Here is a 22,293-nt window from a genome sequence, read left to right on the forward strand (position 1 = left end):
TTTCACTTGCTTAGCCTTTAATGTTTTACACGACAGCGTCTCCACTGTTTTTCCCGGGCTGCCGAGGTGGCACATTGTACGTTAATCAATTTTACTTCTGTTTCATTGATTTTTTTTGGGTGCGCTTGTAACATATAATAAATGACATCGTGGGGGGAATTCATACATCACAGAGGGACAAGACGATGGCTTCTACAAATAGATTTGACTGCATTTTTTGTCACAAGCAAATCTTCAGACATCGAATTTGGTAAGTCCTTCACAGTTTCAAGTTCTACAACACTAAATGCCATCAGAAATGCCCAAACTTGCCAGTGGTTGACTGGGAGTTTCAACAGGGAAATTCGAGGGGAACATCAAGCAAATGCACCATTCTCCTGTTCACATGCAATGGAGGAACATGTTTCTTTAATCAGGGAGAAAGAAGATCTACACTTAAAAAAATCCTTAGACATGATATGACGACGTCTACAAAAATAGCAATATTTCATAATAATGCAATTGCCCGTTCCAGTTTGTGATTCAGAAGAGCGCTGTAAACTATAGCGTGGTTTGTGTTGTTTCCATAATGAAAGAATTGGGGTCCCCTGTTGTGACTGCGCCGTAGGAGAGATCTCCTTCCTCCTCTTTCAACTTCCTGTAGGAGATGTCCGTGTCTTGATCTTCCTCTAGCGGCTCCTGCTTGTGCAGAACGTCTTTCCGGTACATCCTGTAGAGTAGGACATAGACCCCTGCTTCAGCGGCCTGGAAGAGCGCGTAGAGGAGCGGAAACATGTACATGCTGCCTATGAGGTCTGGTGGGAAGGCCAGCTTCAAGATGGCTGTGCAGAGCTGCACGTTCTGGCAGCCAGTCTCCAGCGACACTGTCCTTCGGGAGCTGGGTGACAGATCAAAGAGAGTGCCCACGCCGTAGCCGAGGGCAAAGCCAGCCAGAGGCATCAGCACAGCCACGAGGTAGACAGAGGCAGGAATGGTGGCCAGCAGCTCAGGACCCAGCATCGTGCCCGTCAGAATGAAGAGAATCAGCAGGGTCACAAGGAGAGACCACAGGGAGACCTGAGGAAAGCCAAACAGACAAATAATTAAAAGTGCGCTCGTGTTGGAGTCTGGCCATACATAGCCGTCAAGGTTTCAGATTGCCATGTGTGATATTTTCATAAATTCAGTGTAAATATGAGTGTTATTTCAACAACTATGAGTGACGCTTTCTCGCAAGCACAATCAAGCGTTGAAGACGAGGGAACCGTATTAACATCGTACTATATCGAGGATCCTATACCCCCCAGTTGTACACCAGCGCCACCTTGTGGCCTTTGATAAACACTTCTTGGAGCTTGAGAAACTGGAACAAGAGGTTTTACGCACTTCAGGACAGTTCTTTTGCGTGAAAATCTCAGGCATTGCGCTAATGCAGGAAAATGACTGGAAATGCGTTAGTCAAACGCGAGATACGTGACTCTTGGCAGGGCTGACCATAGTATTACTTGCCATGCCATGAACAGAGCCAATTAACCACATGGTGCAGGAAAGCCCTAGTAAATTGCATAATACATGTGATCATATACTTTAAGCATTTGATTAGTGTTGCCTACCATTAGTATGGCAGTGTAGCACTTTCTTAAATTGGGTAACCTTTTCATTATCCGTTTTTTTTTGGGTGATTTTATTTTTCAATGCTAAACAGTAAATCCATTTGTCCATTTAAAGACCGATATGCTTCAATATACAGTGAAAGATAGTAGATATTCGAAACAAGAATTCCCAACAAATGTATCCCTTTCTCCCCCCTTAACACCCTTCCCATCTCTTTTCCATGTCGATCACCTTTCCAGCTTCAGTGCTTATTGCATGGTTTGAATCTTTCGTGTCCCATAAATATGTGCATGCCTTGTCATAAACAATTTTAGAAGTCTTTAAGGTGTCTCAATGGTCTTGGTCATCAAAGTAGTCCTTTGCTAGATACTGTGGCAGCAGAACCTATATTTTCGTAAAACCTCCTCCTTATTGTGTATACCACTAGACAACTTCCCCATTCCAAATACTCGTGTACCAAGTTTCCATTGTGGGAGACTCACGATTCCCCCCCCCCCCCACTAAGCCAGAAACTCTCATTCTGATTATAGCAGCAGAATGTTGATAAACCCGCCTGAATAATGAAGGGTGACCTAGTATAGTCACTTTTGGGCACTTGTCTGTCTTATGTAATTTAATTTCTTTAATGGTCTACAAGATGTCCTCCCGAAACTTCTTTAATCAAGGACATCCCAGCGATATTTATGAGAAATGTTTGCAGTCTCACCACAACTCCCCCAGCATTTGTCCAACCTTTGTCCGTGGAGCGTATGTAGCTTCACAGGGGTCAGAGGCTATGTACAGAGTATCTTGTAGATTGCCTCCCTACCTTTGGCATGGCTCAAATGGTTGGTGTTTCTAATAAATCACTCTTCCCACTGATCCTTGTCAGTTAAAATCCAAGTCCTTCTCTCATGCCTACTTATAGGTCGTTTTGTTACCCCCTTTGATCTTCCGTAGGCTGCAGTATATGTCATTGAATGCATGTTTTGTCTTAGTGTGACTTGAGGCCCTTTTCCATGGGGTTACATCTAGGGTAGCCCCCTTTTAATCGAGGGATGGAGGGCCCGATGCCTCACCTGTGGATACTGAAACTGTCCCTACTCTGCCAAACCATATCTTGCCTCAAGTCTTTAAATTCTTTCTATAATCCCCTCGAAACATATCCCCCAGTGTAAAACATCCTGCTTCCTCTGGCAGGATGGCCTCACAAAGTCATAAACGGAGATGGGTAGGTTGTTATCTTCACTTTATTTAACATATCCTACGTCCTCATTACTGTAGATATACTGATAACAGATAAACATATCTGTGTCTCTCGGATTTTGGAATCTATGGTATCTCCCACAGGGGTTTCTTTGCTATGTTGAGCTCAATAGTGCACTGTCCTTTCTCCGATTCTCCCCTTATACACAATCAATTACATAAGTTGAGATGCTTGATAGTATATTTCTATATATTTATATGGGGTATGCACAGATCTCCCTTATTGGGCGGGAGGGGCGCTGCACTAGAAAGATCAGAGTTTTGTGTAGTGCCATTTTTGACTTGCCATAAAGTAGCGCAGAGGGTTAATATAGCTGCTGCAAAGAACGGGTACCGTACAGATCACTGATCTGTATTTTATGTGGATAGCTGAGTGGATTACTGCTTTTGTAACAGAGATCCCTTTTTTACCGCAGTTCATAAGATACAACCCTTATATAAAACAGTGACTGTTACGAACTGTCATCAAAGAGCTGCGAGCAAACTGCAAAAACCAGGTGAGGGCATTATGGACTTTTTCCCCAGTCTTAAATTATCTATTCTTAATGTTGCTAATGAGGGTTCATTTGGGTAGACGGGCATTCTCATTAGTAAAGCCACCATTTACCAGTTATTTAAAAAAAAAAAAAATGTGTGTGAGAGAGTGGCTGTGGAGAGATGACGGGCACTTTTGCCCTGTGGTAGTGAGGGAATCAACAAAAATGTTAAGGGTGTAGTGTGCTCTGCATTTTCTGCACCTGTGGTTTCTTGTCCTCTTGTGCATTCCATTAAGAGATTTTGTAATGTCATTAATTCAACTTTTGCAATTCACAGTGACAATGCTTGAAATAAATACAATATTTTGAGAAGTATAGACATTTTGATGACCCACCCATGATATGTTATGCAGTCTCAAGGAGTGCAGCTCTACATAGCACCTGGGAGATCCTGTAGCCCTACACAGGCCCTGGAAAGGTGATTGCAACAGTGATTTTGTATTTGGAGTGATTTTTTTACTCCCACATGTCTAATGTGAGAGGAAGAATATCTAAATGGTGATTTGGATATCAACTTCTCCATTTCAGTTCCATCGACTGACACCAAGATAACCTTTAATTTGGCTATATTAACCTTCAATCCCACTGCATCCTGATACCTCTTCAGCTCTGTCATTACTTTCCTGGTCGAACTATTTAGGTTTGTCACTTTTAGCCTCACATCTTCTGCAAAAAGTGTAGTTTTATAGACCTCTCTCCCCAATTTCACACCTTTAACTTGTTGGTTAGCTTTAATCTGCTGTGCTACGGGTTCCATGCATGAAGCATATAGCAGTGAAGGCATTGGGGACAACTGCCTGATGCCCCTGCCAATACATGCCCTGTCTGATAAGGTGCCACAGATTCTTATTTTTACTTGTGGTTTAAAGTATTCCACCAATATCTATATTTTGTTGCGGTTTTATATAAGCACAAACTCGACCCGAAGATATTAGAGCGCTTTACATTAGCACCAGTTACGTTACACAAGGACACATTCATTTTTTGGTAGGCACGGTGAGATTAAGTGATTTACCAAGAATCACAGGATGTTGAACCAGCGTCGAGACTCGAACCTGGCTTCCCAGCTCCAATGTCGGCAGCTCTGGCCGTTACACCACATCCCCTCCTCATCAGGGTATCCCCAAAGCCCACCTGCCGACGTGTTGCCAGTAAGAACACCCAGTCCATCCAGTAAAATTCTTTTTGGCGCCAAGGCACAGCAATATCCTTTGCGTACCCTCTTTTTCTGCTATATCAGTTAAATGCACCACTTTTTGTGCTTTCACTAGTTTGCCTTCCCCTTACAAAGCTTGCTTGATCTGGCTGGATTCCTCATACCAGGCATTACATACCCTGATCCTTGAAAAGAAATTAAAAGTTTATGCAGCACCCTTAGCAAGTGTTGTGCAAACACTTTTCAGAACTGGGGGTTGTACTACCGAATATCGCCCCCCTGAATATCATGGCACAGGAATATCAAGGAGAGAATGTCAAGGGACAAAATATCAAAAGTTAAGTGCATATAGGGAAGTATGGATTTACTATTGTTAACACCACATCTACATACCGTGAAGATATACATTTTACCCAGTGGTCATCGCCACTAGGTAGTCATAGTAAGGATCATGTTTCCATAGGAATTGGATTTTTTATGTTGCTAAAAAGTTATGTGCTTTTTGACAAATCTCCATGAAACTTTCCAAAATTGCTACTTTTTGGCTAGATTGTGCATGGAAGGTTTCGGAGTGATCTGTCAAGTGGGGGCTGAGAAAAAGGGGTGGTCCCAAACCAAGTTTTAGAGAGGGGACCCGTGGAATGGGGTACCCAGGGCCTGAGAAGGCTCAGGGAATGGTGTTGCGTATCCCACCTTCCCCTTTAACTATAATACAGCCCTGGGGGAGGGGATGGGGTCCTCTAGGCCTATAAAGGCTTGGGAAGGGGACGCGTGCCCCCCTTTTAAATATAATATGACTCCTGGGAATGGGGGTCACCGTGGCTTATGAAGGCTTGGGAAGGACGGCTGTACGGCCCTCTACCCTTTTAAATAAGATATGGCACACAGGGATGGGTTTCCTGCGGCCAGAGAATGGAGGGGGTGCAAGGCCCCTCCCATTTTTATTTGAATTTTTTCTCAGGGATGAAGTCTCGGGCCTAGTGAGGCTTGGGGATTGGGGCCGCATGCCATGTCCCCTTAATCTGAGTGTTTTTTTGGTGGGTGCCCTGGGTGGGCACTGGGGCACCCACCAAAAAACACTCAGATTAGGGGACGGGGGACCCCAGAGGCACAGTAGGCTCAGGGAGGGGAGCCACGAGGCCCCTCCCCTTTATAATGAACTTTGGCCCCAGAGATGGGGCATCTGGGGCCTATTAAGGCTTGTGTAGGGAGGCTGCACATACCCTCCCCTTAATATATTTGTTTTGGTTCCGGGGGATGGTGGTCCCCTGCGGCCAAAAGGCCAACCCTACACCATGTATAATGTTTCATTGTTTCTATTACACTGAAAGGAACGGGAAGGGGCATGGCAGGGATTTACCTAGATTGTCTGTCTTAAAAGTAGGGACATTTTAAAGAAAGTGGTTAAACATATAGGCAGCTAGATAGCATCAACCGAGCTAGCGATGTAGTGGAGTATTGCGTGCATTTACACCAAAAAAGGGGGAGTAGGGTAATCAGAGAAGGCACAGTAGTCCATAAGGCAAGCTACATAAGACAGATATGCTGTCAAATGAGTGAAGCAATGACAGATGGTCAAGAACTGGATTTGGTGACATGAGCAATAGCCATGTACCCTTTTAAAGGCAGGGATGCTGCAACTGCTGTAAAAATACACAGTGAGGAAAAAATAAGTGAAAGAGCAATCCGGGTTAGTGACCTGAGCAGAAAGTTTAACACTCTTTAAACAAGCAAGATGTTACTTTCTTCTGCTAGGCTGAAGGAGTCCAAAATGGTGAGCACCACAAGCCTCTCTCATGCTACCGAAAGCCAACCTTAGAGCTAATATAGCACCAGAACCACAAAAAGGTGTCCATGTGCTGCACAAAGATTACATGTTATATTGTAGGATCTAATGAGCAACTGTTTTTTTTCATCTTCTTGTTAAAAGATGCCATGTTGTGTGATTATTTTGTGTTGGTCAGTAGTTGGTTCCAAAGCCATGCATGCTGTATCCGCAAGTGCCTGCTACCTATTTTTATTTCTCCTTGAACATGGTATTACCAGGAGTACACAACCCGTTATCTGAGATCTCAGTTAAGCACATACCATTGAAAATGTGGCTTTCAGTGCTCTTAGTATTCTTGTTGGATTGCTCTGTATATCATTATCAAAACTAAATTCCACATGTGACGCAAAACCTAACTTATGGAGCTTTACGATGAGAATGGCATGGGCATATCATGGGTTCCTACCACCACTTTAGCATCATAACTCAATATTCTGCTGTCTCGCTCTGATTCATTTCAGGGGCGTTGCCTATGTATGACTTAAAGCCCATGCCACTCTTGACTAGGAGATCATGTAGGGGCTTCACATTACTTTGAACAGGATCAGCATCTGCTGTGAGCTTTGGGTGACCACAAACATCATTATAACTGCAGGAGCTGTCAATGAATCCCCACAATTTCCAGCTCTCTATAGAGGAGGAAAACCAGAGCTACTTCTCTTACCTAATAGTGAAGACTTGGAACAAGCTACACTTTCATCTCTGGACCTCTCCATCTCTTCCAGAGTTCTGGAAGTCTGTGAAGACTTGGCTAATCAACTGGACCCTGCCAGCACCTGGATACCCTCATCGGTGACAAATAACGTGCTACAAATCTACTGATTGATTGATTGACAAATGGTACATGAGTCGGTCAGTGAAGACTTTGTCTTGGATAGTGGCATATAGCAGAATGATTGTTTCAGACAGCACATGTATTTCTTGCAATAAATATAATAATCAAGCAGTTTTAGAGTTTTGTGAAAAATATTATTTAAATTTAAGTAAATATGCTGAGTAGCCTAAATCCATTATATGGCACTTATTCTGCTTTGCATTGTCCTTGTGACATTCTACTCTTGATTTTTACTGTTCTGACCGAGTACATTTTCTAGTGCAAGAGACCTGTATCACAAATATGTTGACCAGTGTGTACTTGGTTATGATATTTTGCTCAATGACAGATTGCCAGACTCTAATAGGGTTTTGGGCGAACCCCCAAAGTAGTCCTTCTTTTAGTATGTGTTACTATCATCACTCTGGTCAGGCTATGGCACTACTGAAGCTCGGTGGCAGCTGTACTGAAGCTCGGTGGCAGCTGAAGTAGTGAAGGCCTCTGCAAGGAAATGCCTTTTTTGTATGGTCACCCCCAATTTCTTCGATTGGTGCTACTGGTTTTTTAACTCTGAGAGTGTATTGAGGCCTGCTAATCAGACCTCAGTGCCTGTGCTCTCAAAATAAAGTGTTTGTTGAACTGGCTATACTCAATTGGAAATTGGTAACTTACCTGTAAGACCCTAGTAAATCGTACCCTGGTACTCAGAGCATGTAATTTAGAGGGGTACCCTAGGACCTGCAGCACTGATTGTGCCACCCTGGAGGTCCACCCAAGTAAAGCAAGTTTCCCCTGTCCACCACTGCAGATTGGTAGAGCAGTTGTGCAGTTCTAGCCCGACTTGCCATTGAAAGTAATGGCAAAATCACTACTTCCCCTGGACATGTGTGTAATTCACCTCTCTGGCAGGGCTACCAAGCCCTAAAGGCAGAGTGCAACCCATGACACAGGCAGGACATGTGCTTTAAATGTCCTGATATTAAAGCATAAGAACTGACTGTTTTTCTGTGGAAAGACTTGGTCACCAATTGATGAGCACAGGATTACACGCTGAACCTTTCATCAGTGCAAACTCCAGAACGGTGCAATCAAAGTGGGCACTTCAAGGTATCAAACAACCCATTGCATTAAGCCTGAAATGTAGCTCAAGTCGAAAATAATGTAACCTGTTGCAGTGTGCAGCCTTAGCGAAGCTGCCACTTTGTTGCCTTTAACTCTCCTGTGCCTTGCTGTGCACAGATGGAGCATGCTCTATGAGACAGCTTCCTGCCCTTCTGCAGAGACGTGCAAATGACTCTCAAGAAGGAGAAAAGTGAGGGGTTGTAGGCCAGGCAAGTGACACCTCCCTCCTGCAGGAAGCCACATAGGTGTGAGCCCCAAAAGGTGAAGCTGCCTTTGAAGAGCCAATGTGGGACACCAGATTGAATGCTGCCCCTTTGTTAAGGTGAGGCAAAGTTGTCTCCGGAGCCCAGACAAGCCAAGAGAACTCCAAGGGCCAGATGACTAGCTTCCTGTTCGCAGCACAGGGACACAACAGCTGAAGAAGCCTGTTGGGGCAAGATGGCAGCCCAAAGACTTCAAACCACTACCACCAACATCGTGCTACATCGAGGCCCAAGATCCGATGCACAGAGTTGCACCAGAGTTCGCTAAGCCCAGGAGTGCTAGCTATTGATCCAGGAAGGATTGACCTGTAACCGTGACAACGGCCGGCTTGTAGTCTAGTGACGATTGGACTTCGGGCACATGGGAGAGGACTTTGTAGGACATACACCCTGCAACCAGGACGCCACCACCATCTTTGTAGACTGACAAGTTTACTGCAGGAAGAGCCCCATCAACTATGTTGCATCCAAAGCATTCTTAGAGCATCTTCAGCATCCTTCATCTCTTGCATCAGAACCGCTCTATAGGATTCCATTGCAACAAAGGAAAGGTGTCTGGATCTGCTGAAGGACTGCTTCCCCTGTGAAGGTAACTGCTGTTGAGGACGTTGCTGGTCCCCCTAACTAGCTCTATGCTAGAGTTGGTCACCCCAAGTACATCTAACCGACCGCATTGACACTTACCTAAATTTCTCTTTGAAAACGTTTCTAAGTGCCCAATTAGTTGATTTGTTCGCGGTTGAGTGAAATTGCACAAACTTATTATTTCTTGTTAAATCTACATCCCTGGAACCCTCCAGTGGATCTTTTTTGTTCTAGTGTCTAAATATTTAAAAAATACAACATATTTTTATAAATTGATGTCAGAATTCCTGAGTGTTGTCAATTTCTACCTCAATTGTTTTGGTGCTGTTTAAATGCTTAACACTTTTTCTTCAGACAAAGCCTTGCTGCTCAGTGCCACAGCTACCCAGGGTTGTGCTGAGGGTTTTGCAGATGAAACCTACTATACCTACAGTGTTGGTAAGTGTATTACATGGTGAGGCTGCACAACCACACCATATTATAGACCCCATTTCCACACAGCCTCTCTAACCTGAATGTTACTTAGGGGAATTGTCCACTGGCGTTTCTTGGTTAATCTGTATAGTAGGTCCCAAATAGACTTCCTCATTCCCCTGATTATATATAGCATGTGCATGTAAGTACCTGGGTACTGGGGATGTTGTGGTATTCCCTGTATGTACAAAGCCTCCAGATTGTTCAGTTCTTTTAAGGTCCAACACATGCAACCTGAGAGAGGAATACCAAGACAAATAGCACACACTCAAAGAAAAGATGGAGCTACTGTCCCACCTACATCCTGTGGTTTGTGCTGCTGGGATATCCGTCACTATTGTGACAGAGTAACTCGTCTGTCAATATCTACATCAGGCCCCAAATGCCTAGCACTGGGGATAACATCAATGTGACTGAGCTATTTTATGAAGCTGCAGCAGACTGCCTAGAGTGTTTAGGAACTGGCTTTTGCCCTAGGGCTTGAGAACGTTTGTGTGCTGCTATGATGTGCTTAGCACTGCTAAGTGCAACCTAGACTATAGACAATGCTTGATGGTCCAGTCTGATGTGAAATCAGCTGGTTGAAGTACTGCAGACCAGATAGTGGGTTCTGAAGAGACATCCTGTGAGCTGCTGTACCCTGCATGATGAGGGTGGTTTGTAACTCAGTGAGTAGTACCCACAGATGTGACCCATCTCTGTTGAGAGCAGGACACTAAGTAGGCTCAAGGCTGACATGTGACCCCATGAGAGGTACTCTGTGAGGCGGCCAATATCCCCTTTTTGAGCACCTTCTTTCCCCCGCAGGCATGATGCCACATGTGGTTATACGAGTGGCACCCAATGAGGCGGCCCATCACACCCAAGGACCTGCTGCATCCTGACCCAAACCTGTACCTGAGACAGCACTCTTGGAGTGATGATCACAAGCTGTATAGAATATGGCATTACCATGACCATCCTGTGGTCAGCGTGACTCCAACTGAAGCCTTCTTCTGAGTCTGCTATCCTTTAGTCTGTTCAGCAAAAGCACATATTCTTACACTGATCCAGTCCCAGGCCAAATGGCACCAAACCAGCCTGCTTACTAAAAATGAAGAAGGAGTGCTGAGGGCCTTGAACTTGAGAAGGGATTAGTAATGGTGATATACCCTCTCACACTAGTATACTAGCAGAAAGCAAGCAGAGTGCTTGGCTAATCATAGGTTAGATGTAAAATTATATTTGTGAATCTGTACATTTCCCTCTTTCCCCACTGCTAGCATAGAAGGTAGTAGAGTGCCTTTTACTGTATATTCCCCAAGTAAATTGATCCCCTAGAATTTCTAAAAGTCTTTTTGCTTTTATATTTCCAGGGACAGAGCAGTACTAACAGCCGCTTTTTGTGCATGCCCCAGAGAACTGACCTTATAGTATACGGTATACATAATCCTTGTGTGACCAGCAGAGGTAACAGGCAGACTATGAGTAGGGAAACCAGGGTTACAAGCATCATCTTAATTAGTCCGGAATAGCGAAACTTGGGCGGTCATTACAACATTGGCTGTAAAAGCCGCTTACCGCCGTGCAGAAGACCGCCAACACACAGCCGTGGCCGCGGAATTCCGCCACAGCTGTTACGACCCATATCTCGAAATCCGACAAAATCCAGACACCCACACAAGTCCGCCACACCAAATGTCAGTGATAAACTGGCGAAAACAAAACCTCCACCATCACGCCAACAGAAATACGCCCACACTATCACGACACACGAATCCACGCTGCGGTCTTTCAACTGCGGTATTCCATTGGCGGTACACACCGCCGCCCTCAAAATACACACACATTTAAAAAAACACAACCACATTGGACAATTCGAAATACACACACCTGATACACATACACACACCACTCCCACACACCCAATACAATATAAAACACCCACCCACATATCCCACAAACCCCTACGACAAAAACACAGAAAGAAGGCCAGAGAGAGACACTACAAACTACTACCAAGCATCCACAGGCACACCAGACCATCACCCACACTACTTCCACGCACAAAACACCACACACCACTACCTATCACCACACTTATCACCACATACACCACCCCACACATCACCTACACCACCCCATGGCACGGCAAAGACACCCCAGGTTCTCAGAGGAGGAGCTCAGGGTCATGGTGGAGGAAATGGTCCGGGTAGAGCCACAGCTATTCGGATCACAGGTGCAGCACACCTCAATTGCAAGGAAGATGGAGCTATGGCGAAGAATAGTCGACAGGGTCAACGCAGTGGGACAGCATACAAGAAATCGGGACGACATCAGGAAGAGGTGGAACGACCTACGGGGAAAGGTGCGTTCTGTGGTCTTAAGACACCACCCGGCGGTACAGCGGACTGGTGGCGGACCCCCACCTCCTCCCCCACAACTAACAACATGGGAGGAGCAGGTCTTGGCGATTCTGCATCCTGAGGGCCTCGCAGGAGTCGGTGGAGGAATGGACTCTGGTAAGTCAAATTTTAACTATCATATCCCCCACCCTCCCCGCATGCTATCACAGACCCCCACCCTCGACCCCTCCCCCTCCCCTATCACTGCAACTCCTCACAAATGTACTAATAACACAAACCACACATCCCAACACCAAGCCCTGCATGACACAACAAAGCATGGACACCCATCACTAAAGCATGCCCACTGCACATACCCATAACACCCCCTCAACCATCATCACACAAGCCCTCACACAGGAATGCTAGCACTGGGGTACACGGTCACCCACCCATTGCACACCATGACACAAACAGATGCAGTAATCATGCTTTTACACCCCTGCAGGACCCCTACCCAACGTCACCAGACAGGAGGGTCCAGACATCTCCACCCCACCCACAGAAGAGGCCCACAGTGATGACAGCAGCTCTGTCCAACTGGATCCAGATGACCAGCCCGGACCATCGTGGGCCTCGGGACAGTCGGTTCCCCACACCCAGTCACAGGCCACCACAGAGCTTCCACCCTCTGGTTACACCAGCACATCACCCACCCAGCGGGCCCATACCTCCGTCCCCAGGACACGTCAATCAGCTGTGTGTCCACCACTACAGGGAACCCAGGATAACCCACCACCCCAACAACAACAGGGACCTGGGGGCAGTGGTAGTGGGCACATGGTCCAGGGGACGGAGGCCCAGGAACACAGGGGAACTGGGACGGCTGCTGTGCGACAGGGGGCGGACAGGCCTAGGGAACCCACTCTCACTGAGGCCCTCTCCTCCATCATGGGAGCATACCACCACTCCCAGGAGACGATGGCAACGGTACTGGCCAAGTTTCAGGAGACCCAGCGCATGCAGGAGGAACAGTATTTGGGGTTCAGGGAGGAACTCAGAACCATCAGCTCCGCCCTGGGCACCATCGTAGGGGTGCTGATGGAAATACTCAACACCAGGAGGGACACTGTGGCACTACAAGGGGCCCCTGCCACTAGCCTGGACGATGAACTGCCCACCACCTCCGCTGGCGCTAGTGGACAGGAGGCACCGCCACAGGACCACCACACCAGCACCCCACCCCCTGCAGACGGAGAACCACCCCGCAAGCGGTCCCTGAGATCCAGGAACAAGACAGAGCATGATGCCAAGACCCCCGCCAAGAAATGAGACCACCCTGATTGTCATCCCACTGTCCCACTTTGTCACCCTGTCCATATTTAAACTGCCCCAGCTCCACTTCCTATGCCCATATGGGCAATGCATCTGTGAGACTAATAGACTGGACTCTGCCATGGACATTCCTCCACCATCACCCCTCACCATATTACAACCCCCCTCCAATATTGAGCACTTCAATAAACACCCTTGAAGCACAAAACAATCTGGAGTCAGTCTGTGATTTCGAAAATGTGTATTAGCAATGACAGTGACAAAATGCGTTTTCAAATGTAATGTCAACATACCTATGTCACACATCTCAAGTCCATGAGTAATCTAAGCAGATGACACACGTTGGAAACCACATCTGTGAAACCGTAAGGGAAATGTACAACTCAGTTACCATATACTGGTTGAAATCGACAGACAGGATAGAGGTAGAAGTGTGAAAGTACTTGTAGTAGGCAGGAATGTGTTCTCACCTGTGTGTCACTGGAAATATTGCTGGATAACTGAGTCCCTGTTGTCAATGTCTTCTTCCTCTGCTTCCTCCTCATCACTGTCCACAGGCTCCACAGCTGCCACAACACCGTCATCTGGACCATCCTCCTGCAGAAAAGGCACCTGTCGTCGCAAAGCCAAGTTGTGAAGCATACAGCAGGCCATGATGATCTGGCACACCTTCTTTGGTGAGTAGAATAGGGATCCACCTGTCATATACAGGCACCTGAACCTGGCCTTCAAGAGGCCGAAGGTGTGTTTGATCACCCTCCTAGTCCGCCCATGGGCCTCATTGTAGCGTTCCTCTGCCCTGTTCCTGGGATTCCTCACTGGGGTCAGTAGCCATGACAGGTTGGGGTAACCAGAGTCCCCTAATAGCCACACCCGGTGCCTCTGGAGTTGACCAATCACATAAGGGATGCTGCTATTCCGCAGGATGTAGGCGTCATGCACAGAGCCAGGGAACATAGCATTTACCTGGGAGATGTACTGGTCTGCCAAACATACCATCTGTACATTCATTGAATGATAACTCTTCCGGTTCCTGTACACCTGTTCACTCCTGTGGGGGGGGGACCAGAGCTACATGGGTCCCATCAATGGCACCTATGATGTGGGGGGTATGTCCAAGGGCATAGAAGTCACCTTTAACTGTAGGCAAATCCTCCACCTGAGGGAAAACGATGTAGCTCCGCATGTGTTTCAGCAGGGCAGACAACACTCTGGACAACACGTTGGAAAACATAGGCTGGGACATCCCTGATGCCATGGCCACTGTTGTTTGAAATGACCCACTTGCAAGGAAATGGAACACTGATAGCACCTGCACTTGAGGGGGGATCCCTGTGGGATGGCGGATTGCTGACATCAGGTCAGGCTCCAACTGGCACATAGTTCCTGGATTGTGGCACGGTCAAACCTGTTGGTGATGATCAAATATCTTTCCTCCATTGTCGACAGGTCCACCAGCGGTCGGTACACCGGAGGATCCCGCCATCTCCTCACATGTCCCAGCAGACGGTGCCTAGGAATGACAACAGCGACCACAGAGTCAAACAACTCAGAGGTATGTTCCCACAGTCTACACAGAACACCATTCATACACAAAATGTGGCCTGTATTTGTGTTGTGCGACAAGGCCTAGGTCTGTGTGACGCAGTTGGTAATTAGGGCATGTGGGCCCCTGAAATGGCGGCTGCCTGACCTCTAAAGTGGGACAATGGGATGTGAGGTAACTGTGCTGGCGTTGTACACCGTCGCGGTAGGCGGTCGAAGACCGCGTCGCAATGCTGCATTGGTTAACATTGGACCCTATGGGTCCCAGGAGCCAATGACGATGTACGCCGGCGGTGATGGTACGCACCGCCGCGGACGTGACCGCCATTTTCTATCTGTTCAATCACTCGATACCTGATCTTCGACAGGAGAGGACCTACACTGCAAGTGCTGCTGTGACCTCGGTCTGGAAGAGACAATGGCTCGTGCGTCTGGGGAAAGGGCCCCTGCCTTCACTGCAGAGGAGTCGGAGAAGCTCGTGGACGGGGTCCTCACCCAGTACACGCTACTCTACGGTCCTCCAGACCAACACGTAAGTACACAGGGAGCATGTTGTATGGGCTATGCCTGTGTGGAGAGGGCTGGTTGTAAGAATGAAGGGGGCACAGTTCTGCGTGCATGAAGGACTGTGAATGCATGTGCCACATGGCAAGGGTAGGGATGTGGGCAACTCACTTAGACGGTGCAGTTGTTAATGACTTCTCTTCTTCCCCTGTACATGTCATGTAGGTCAGCGCCCACCAGAAGAAGGATATTTGGCGTGCCATCGCCAAGGACGTCCGGACCCTGGGGGTCCACCACAGACGGAGCACCCACTGCCGGAAAAGATGGGAGGACATTCGCCGCTGGAGCAAGAAGACGGCAGAGGCTCAGCTGGGGATGGCCTCCCAATGTGGGAGGGGTGCCCGTCGAACCATGACCCCCTGATGTTCCGGATCCTGGCGGTGGCCTACCCTGAGTTGGATGGGCGCTTGAGGGCATCACAGCAGACACAAGGGGGTGAGTACAACATCATTCAGTGGACTTTGCGCGCAGTGAAGGTGTCTGGGTGGGGGAGGAGGGCTGTGGGTTTCCCTAGGTCAGGGCGAGTTCCGTAGGCTAGGCCCCTCCATAATGCAGGCCATGTGGAACCCCACACCACCTCTGTAGAGTGCCAAGTACAGGTATTCATGTCCCTGTGTCATCTATGTGTGCAGATGTCGACCATAGCCATGTAGGCCATATCCCAGGATTTGCATCTGTAGAGCCCAACAGCGCGACGTAGTGGAGGGGGCTGCTGTGTCTGTATTGTCCGCCAACAGTAGCGGTAAGCCATGCACTCAACCTGTCTTTCTTCTGTCGCCCCCCCCCTTTTTGTGGTCTCCCTGTTCTTGTGTGCATCAGCATCATCAGGCGGAGGTACAGTGGCACCGGAGCACGAGGGAGCTGCATCCCACATGGCCATGGAGGCCCACACCACGGACTCAGAATACACCAGTGGGACGGAGGGCGAGGGGAGCACCATGGCGGTCACAGGATCTGCAATCAGCGACACGGACTCGTCCTCCGATGGGAGCTCACTTGTGGTGGCGGCAAAATCTGTGCCCCCCACTTCTACAGGTACAGCTACCACCCCACCTACCAGCACCGCCCTCCCAGCAGCCCCTCAGCCTTCGCCCCGTGCCCGCTCACCCAGGAGGGTGGGCATCACCTTCGCCCCAGGCACCTCAGCCCCTGCCCCTGTCACCTCTGCTGCCCTCAGTGAGGAGGCCATTGACCTCCTCAGGTCACTCACTGTTGGGCAGTCTACCATTTTGAATGCCATCCAGGGTGTAGAAAGGGAATTGCAACACACAAATGTATTCCTGGAGGGCATTCATTCTGGTCAGGCTGCCCTTCATCGATCCCTGCAAACTCTGGCCTCAGCACTGATGGCAGCCATTGTCCCTGTGTCTAGCCTCCCCCCTCCAACTTCCTCCACCCCGACCCAATCCCCTGTACCTCAGCCTATCCCAAGCACACCTACAGACCAGCATGCACACACGTCAACACACAAGGGAAGCTCAGGCAAACATAAGCACCACAAATCCCACAGGCACTCACGCAAGCATCACACACATACAGACACACCAACATCCACTGCCTCCACTGTGTCCCCCTCGTCGTCGTCTCCCTCCTCCCTCCCAGTCTCATCTACACTCACACCTGCATGCACTACCACTACAGCCACTACGTCCCGCACCAGCACACCCACCACCACACCCCGCTCACGTGCACTCACCACCCCCCCTCCCATTTACACGTCCCCTGTGTGCTCTCCCAGTGTGTCTGTGACGCCCCCTCTGAAGATACACAAACGCAGGCACACACCCACCCAACAGCCATCCACCTCACAACAGCCTCCAGCCCATGCACCTGCACCCAAATCCACAAAACTTACACCTCCTACAACCACCACCTCTTCCTCCACTCCCAAACCCCCTCCATCTACCCGTCCCAGTGTCTCCCAAAAACTTTTCCTGGTCCCCCTTAACCTATTTCCCACCACCCCCCACGTCCAACTCATAGGTCCCGTAGTAGCACCTCAGCCAAAAAATCTCCGGAACCAATGGTGCCTGTTGTTACAGGTATGTGGAGTGCACCGGCCACCAGGACAGCCAGTGTCACGGAGCCACAGCACAGCCAGTTCCCCCCCCTGTGAAGCACCAGAAGTTGGACAGTGCCCGGCGGGAGAGGGGGAAGACTCCAGCCAGCAAAGCCGCTCACAAGGGTCCCGGGGGGAGTGTCGACTCAGCTGTGACTCCTCCCAAGGTCGGGAAGGGGCAGAAGAAATCTCCAAAGTCTGGGAGGAGCAGCACGGCAGAGAGGACCGCCATCATCCCCGCTGCCCAGGAGGCCACCGCCAGCCCCATCGTCACTGGCCAGGAGGCCAGCCCCATCGTCACTTGCCAGGAGGCCACCGCCAGAGTCACTGCCCAGGAGGCCAGCCCCATCGTCACTGGCCAGGAGGCCACCGCCAGAGTCACTGCCCAGGAGGCCACCACCAGCCCCAGAGTCACTGGCCAGGAGGCCAGCGCCAGCCCCAGAGTCACTGGCCAGGTGGCCACCGCCAGCCACAGCCCAGCTGGCCAGGAGGGCCCCGCAAGCCACAGCCCAGCTGACCCATGAAGGACCGCCAGCCACAGCCCTGCTGGGCAATGAAGGACCGCCTTGGCAAGCACCACTGAACAGGCCAGGGACCGCGGAACAGGGCAAAGACCGCCATGGAATGCACTGCTGAACAGGTCTGACACTGGCAACGCAAGCACCTCTGAACAGGCCAGGGACCGCTGAACAGGGCAAAGACCGCCATGGAATGCACCGCTAGCCCATTTGCGGCAGGGGCAGTGACGCAACTAGGACCGTCACGGGGTGTGTGCTGCACTCTGGGCACCAGTCCCCCTCCAGAACCAGTGGAGACTGTTATCCACTTGAGAGACTGTGGCTTTGCACTCCCCAGGATGGTACAGTGGGCAACCCACCCACTGCAGAGACTTGAGAGACTGTGGCTTTGCACTCCCCAGGATTGAACAGTGGGCAAACCACCCACTGTAGAGACTTGAGAGACTGTGGCTTTGCACTCCCCAGGATGGTACAGTGGGCAACCCACCCACTGCAGAGACTTGAGAGACTGTGGCTTTGCACTCCCCAGGATTGAACAGTGGGCAAACCACCCACTGTAGAGACTTGAGAGACTGTGGCTTTGCACTCCCCAGGATGGTACAGTGGGCAACCCACCCACTGCAGAGACTTGAGAGACTGTGGCTTTGCACTCCCCAGGATTGAACAGTGGACATGGAGTCCCCTCGTGGATCCATTCATCCGGCTGAGGTGCCCCCCCTTCCCTTCCCCCTGAGGTGCCTGTTGTATTTCTATCTGATGCCCCTGCAGTGTTCTCTCCATTTTGATCAGGTATCTTGTGTGGGCCTCGCCCATGCATTTTGGGCCCAGTGGTCCACGGACAATGAATGGTGCATTACCTGCACTACTAATTGTGGTGTATATTTTGTTTAATGTGTATATATATATGTATATATTAGATTACTGTATTTTGATATAGTACAATGGTTCAACTCATTTCCTTTTGTCTTTGCATTCTTCCGGGGGGGTTTGGGGGGTGTTACTGTAATGTATAGATATGCATTGGTGTGTGTGTTGTAGTGGGTGAGGGTCGGGGTGGGGGTTGGGATGTTGGTTGTGTGTGTCCCTGAGTTTTTGCCTCCCCTATGTCGTAGGTGCAGTACTCACCGTGGTCTTCACCGCCGCCGTTGATGATCCTCGTATAGGCGCAGGAAGACTATCGCTGGCAGAATATGGAGTTCCGGCTCCATGGTGTCGTCGTTCCTCGTGGAGTGTGTAGAGGTGAGCGTTTTCCCTTTGAAATGTCTGTTTCCGCCGTGTTTTTATCCGCGGTGAATCCACATCGGAAAAGGTGGCGGATTGGTAGGTTGTGATACTGTGGGCGGTACATTGTCCTCCGCCTGTCTGTTGGAGGTGACCGCCGCGCTGTTTGTCTGTACCGCTGTGGCGGTCGGAGTGTTAAAGTGGCTGTCTTTGTTGGCGGTTTCCGCCACGGTCATAATTCCAATTTTTTCACCGCCGGCCTGTTGGCGGTTTTACCGCCGCTTTAACACCGTCCGCTAGGGTTGTAATGACCACCATGGTGTCTTTTCTATGGCAGCGTTTCGATCCATATACATTACTGTTCGTGCTGTCCTTTATGAGTGTTCACAGTCTAGGCACGGGCCTACTGGTCAGCTAAAGGTGGGCTGCTGTGCTTGCAAAACAGGTCTGTAGTGGTGGATGCAAGGGCCCCATGCTGTTAGAGCCGGTGAACCGGAGGGACACAGCAGCTTCTCTAGCGGGTTGCAGTGGTCACTGTGGGATCCTATTTCACCGTCAGCAGCTCTGAATTGATGGAGACTGATAGCAGTGACATATATGAATGTTGTAAACTGTTTGGTAACATTTCAGTAAATGACAGGCTGATAATCTTCAAATTTCCCTATGTTCCAAATCATTTTGAGAACACATTCACCATTTTTTTTAGGTCTGCCTTGACAGTGCCTCTGTCGCTCGACCTTAAATGATCAAAAGGAAAAGGAGTTTTGTGAAGTACTACTGGTAGAAGACCTTTAGCTCTGCCCACATTTTGATTACTTTGAGTGCAGCATTTGGTTAGGCAGAATGTGTGTGATTTAACTAAAAAAGTATGGTTATGATTAGTACAACAGAACTGAGTTGGTTATGACTACAAGCCAACGAAAAAGGCTGTACGCCGGATCTGGTAATTATGAAAAGGTATGACAAATGCTGTAGGCTTGACCTATTTATTGTGAATAGCATATGTTAAAACCAATAGGCATTTATTGGCGGACTATTGCATAGTATTAAACCCTGCAGAGTGGAACATTGACACATGGAATTACACAGATTAATAGTGTAACAAGGGCTTTGGTGTTGGTTATGCCCTCTGACAAACCGGAAGGTGAAATATTTGCACTGCGAGAATCCTCATTGGGCCACCTCAAAGGGACTGTATATTGATTTGCAACTGTATGCCTATGATAAAGTTTATAGAACGTTTTGGTTCATGCAAAAAAACACATCAGATGCCATAGATCGGATGTTTATTATGAAAAGTAATGACAAAGACAGTAGGCCTAGCTTTTTTTTTCTACAAATCATAAGTTAAAGCCAATAGACCTTAAAGGGTAGATTGTTGTCACACTGTGTAAAATGCTATACACAGGCATTTTGTCACATGGACTCTCATGGATTATCTTAATAGACAAGGGTGCTTGTGTTGCTCATCCCCTGACCCCTGTCATACATACCTTAAGAATGGAAGATTTGCACTTTCATAATCCAGGTGAACTCCTGTTAGGTAGTGTAGTATATTTTGCCAACTCTACATTGATACATATTTGTAATTGCATGACTATGGGGGTCATTCCGACTCCCGCCGGCGGCGGTAACCGCACGCCTGGCGGGAGCCGCCGAATGACCGCGGCGGTCATTCTGAGTTTCCCGCTGGGCTGGCGGGCGACCGCCAGAAGGCCGCCCGCCCGCCCAGCGGGAAACCCCCTTCCACGAGGATGCCGGCTCCGAATGGAGCCGGCGGAGTGGAAAGGGTGCGACGGGTGCAGTTGCACCCTTCGCGATTTTCAGTGTCTGCTATGCAGACACTGAAAATCTTTGTGGGACCCTGTTAGGGGGCCCCTGCAGTGCCCATGCCATTGGCATGGGCACTGCAGGGGCCCCCAGGGGCCCTCGAACCCGTTCCCGCCAGCAAGGTTCTGGCGGTCAAAACCGCCAGAACCAGGCTGGCGGGAAGGGGGTCGGAATCCCCATGGCGGCGCTGCCTGGAGCACCGCCATGGAGGATTCCTCAGGCCAGGGGAGAATTGGCCTGGATGCACCGCCAGCCTGTTGGCGGTGCATCCGCGGTCCCCGGCCCTGGCGGTCTATGACCGCCAGGGTCGGAATGACCCCCTATATGTTTGACTTATGGAAACATTTATGCTCAATGTATTATCATTGAGTCAGTTATGGTGACCAGCCAAAAATACAGGCTATAGGACGTTTTGGTTCATTACAGCAGCCATATCAGATGCCATAGATCGGATGTTTATTATAAAAAGTAATGACAAATGCAACAAGTCTGCTTATTTACAGTGAGAATCGTAGGTTAAAGCCTGTAGGCTTTTCCAGGTGGATTGGTATTGCACTGTAGCTGTATACAGGTATTATGTTACATGAGGTCTCATAAGCGACTGTAGGGTTTTGGTGGTCGTTACCCCCTGCGTCAAGCCTTTAGAGGTAAAAGATTTACATTTTGAAAATCTAGGTTAACCCCTTTTAGGAGTGGTAGTATCTTGTTTGCCAAATGTAATTTTGTACATATTTGATTTTTTACAATTATATTACAGTTTCCTCTCCCCACTTATTTTCTGCCATATAGAGTGCGCTACATCCCCAGTCCCATGTGGATCACCCCAGGTTGGATAACGCACACCATCTAACCCTGGTTTTTGGGACATGTGTGGCCAACCCAGATGTCTTATTCTGCTGCCCTACAGAAGCGCATTTCCAGAAGCCAGTCATTATATGTTGTGGCCTTTGAGCCTCTCCATAGTCTACTACATTCTGTCTAGCCAACACTAACCCAGTGTTGCACAATACATTTTTGTAATTTGATGGTGATTTTTCCCTCCATATTCTCCATTCCGTGTGGGTTTCACCTATATTTTGCGATTCAGGGAACTCCAATAATTTGAAAATGAAGGTTCCATTTGTGCTGCAACTTTTCAGGCAAAGGTCTGACTGGGTATAGCTCATTTACTAGTGTGGTAAATGTGATGCAGGAGTTTAAATTGGATTAATCTAAATCCTGCCTTCATTTCCATTAGGTGCCTACCTGACTTCTTTTCATTCCTTATCTTTCATCTGTCCC

General features: G+C 48.7%; 1 protein-coding gene across 1 annotated transcript in view; it reads right to left on the reverse strand.

Annotated features, from left to right (window-relative positions):
• The window catches only part of SLC10A4 (solute carrier family 10 member 4), a 176,930-nt gene continuing 154,637 nt past the window's right edge, over window positions 1-22,293 (reverse strand). Inside the window, exon 3 of the mRNA XM_069201597.1 lies at window positions 1-1,056. Within this exon, the coding sequence (XP_069057698.1) occupies window positions 541-1,056 (516 nt within the window). The 3' untranslated portion in view covers window positions 1-540. The remainder of the gene's footprint in view (window positions 1,057-22,293) is intronic.

The sequence above is a fragment of the Pleurodeles waltl genome, chromosome 1_2 (genome assembly GCF_031143425.1).
Source record: "Pleurodeles waltl isolate 20211129_DDA chromosome 1_2, aPleWal1.hap1.20221129, whole genome shotgun sequence".
Lineage (NCBI taxonomy): Eukaryota > Metazoa > Chordata > Amphibia > Caudata > Salamandridae > Pleurodeles > Pleurodeles waltl.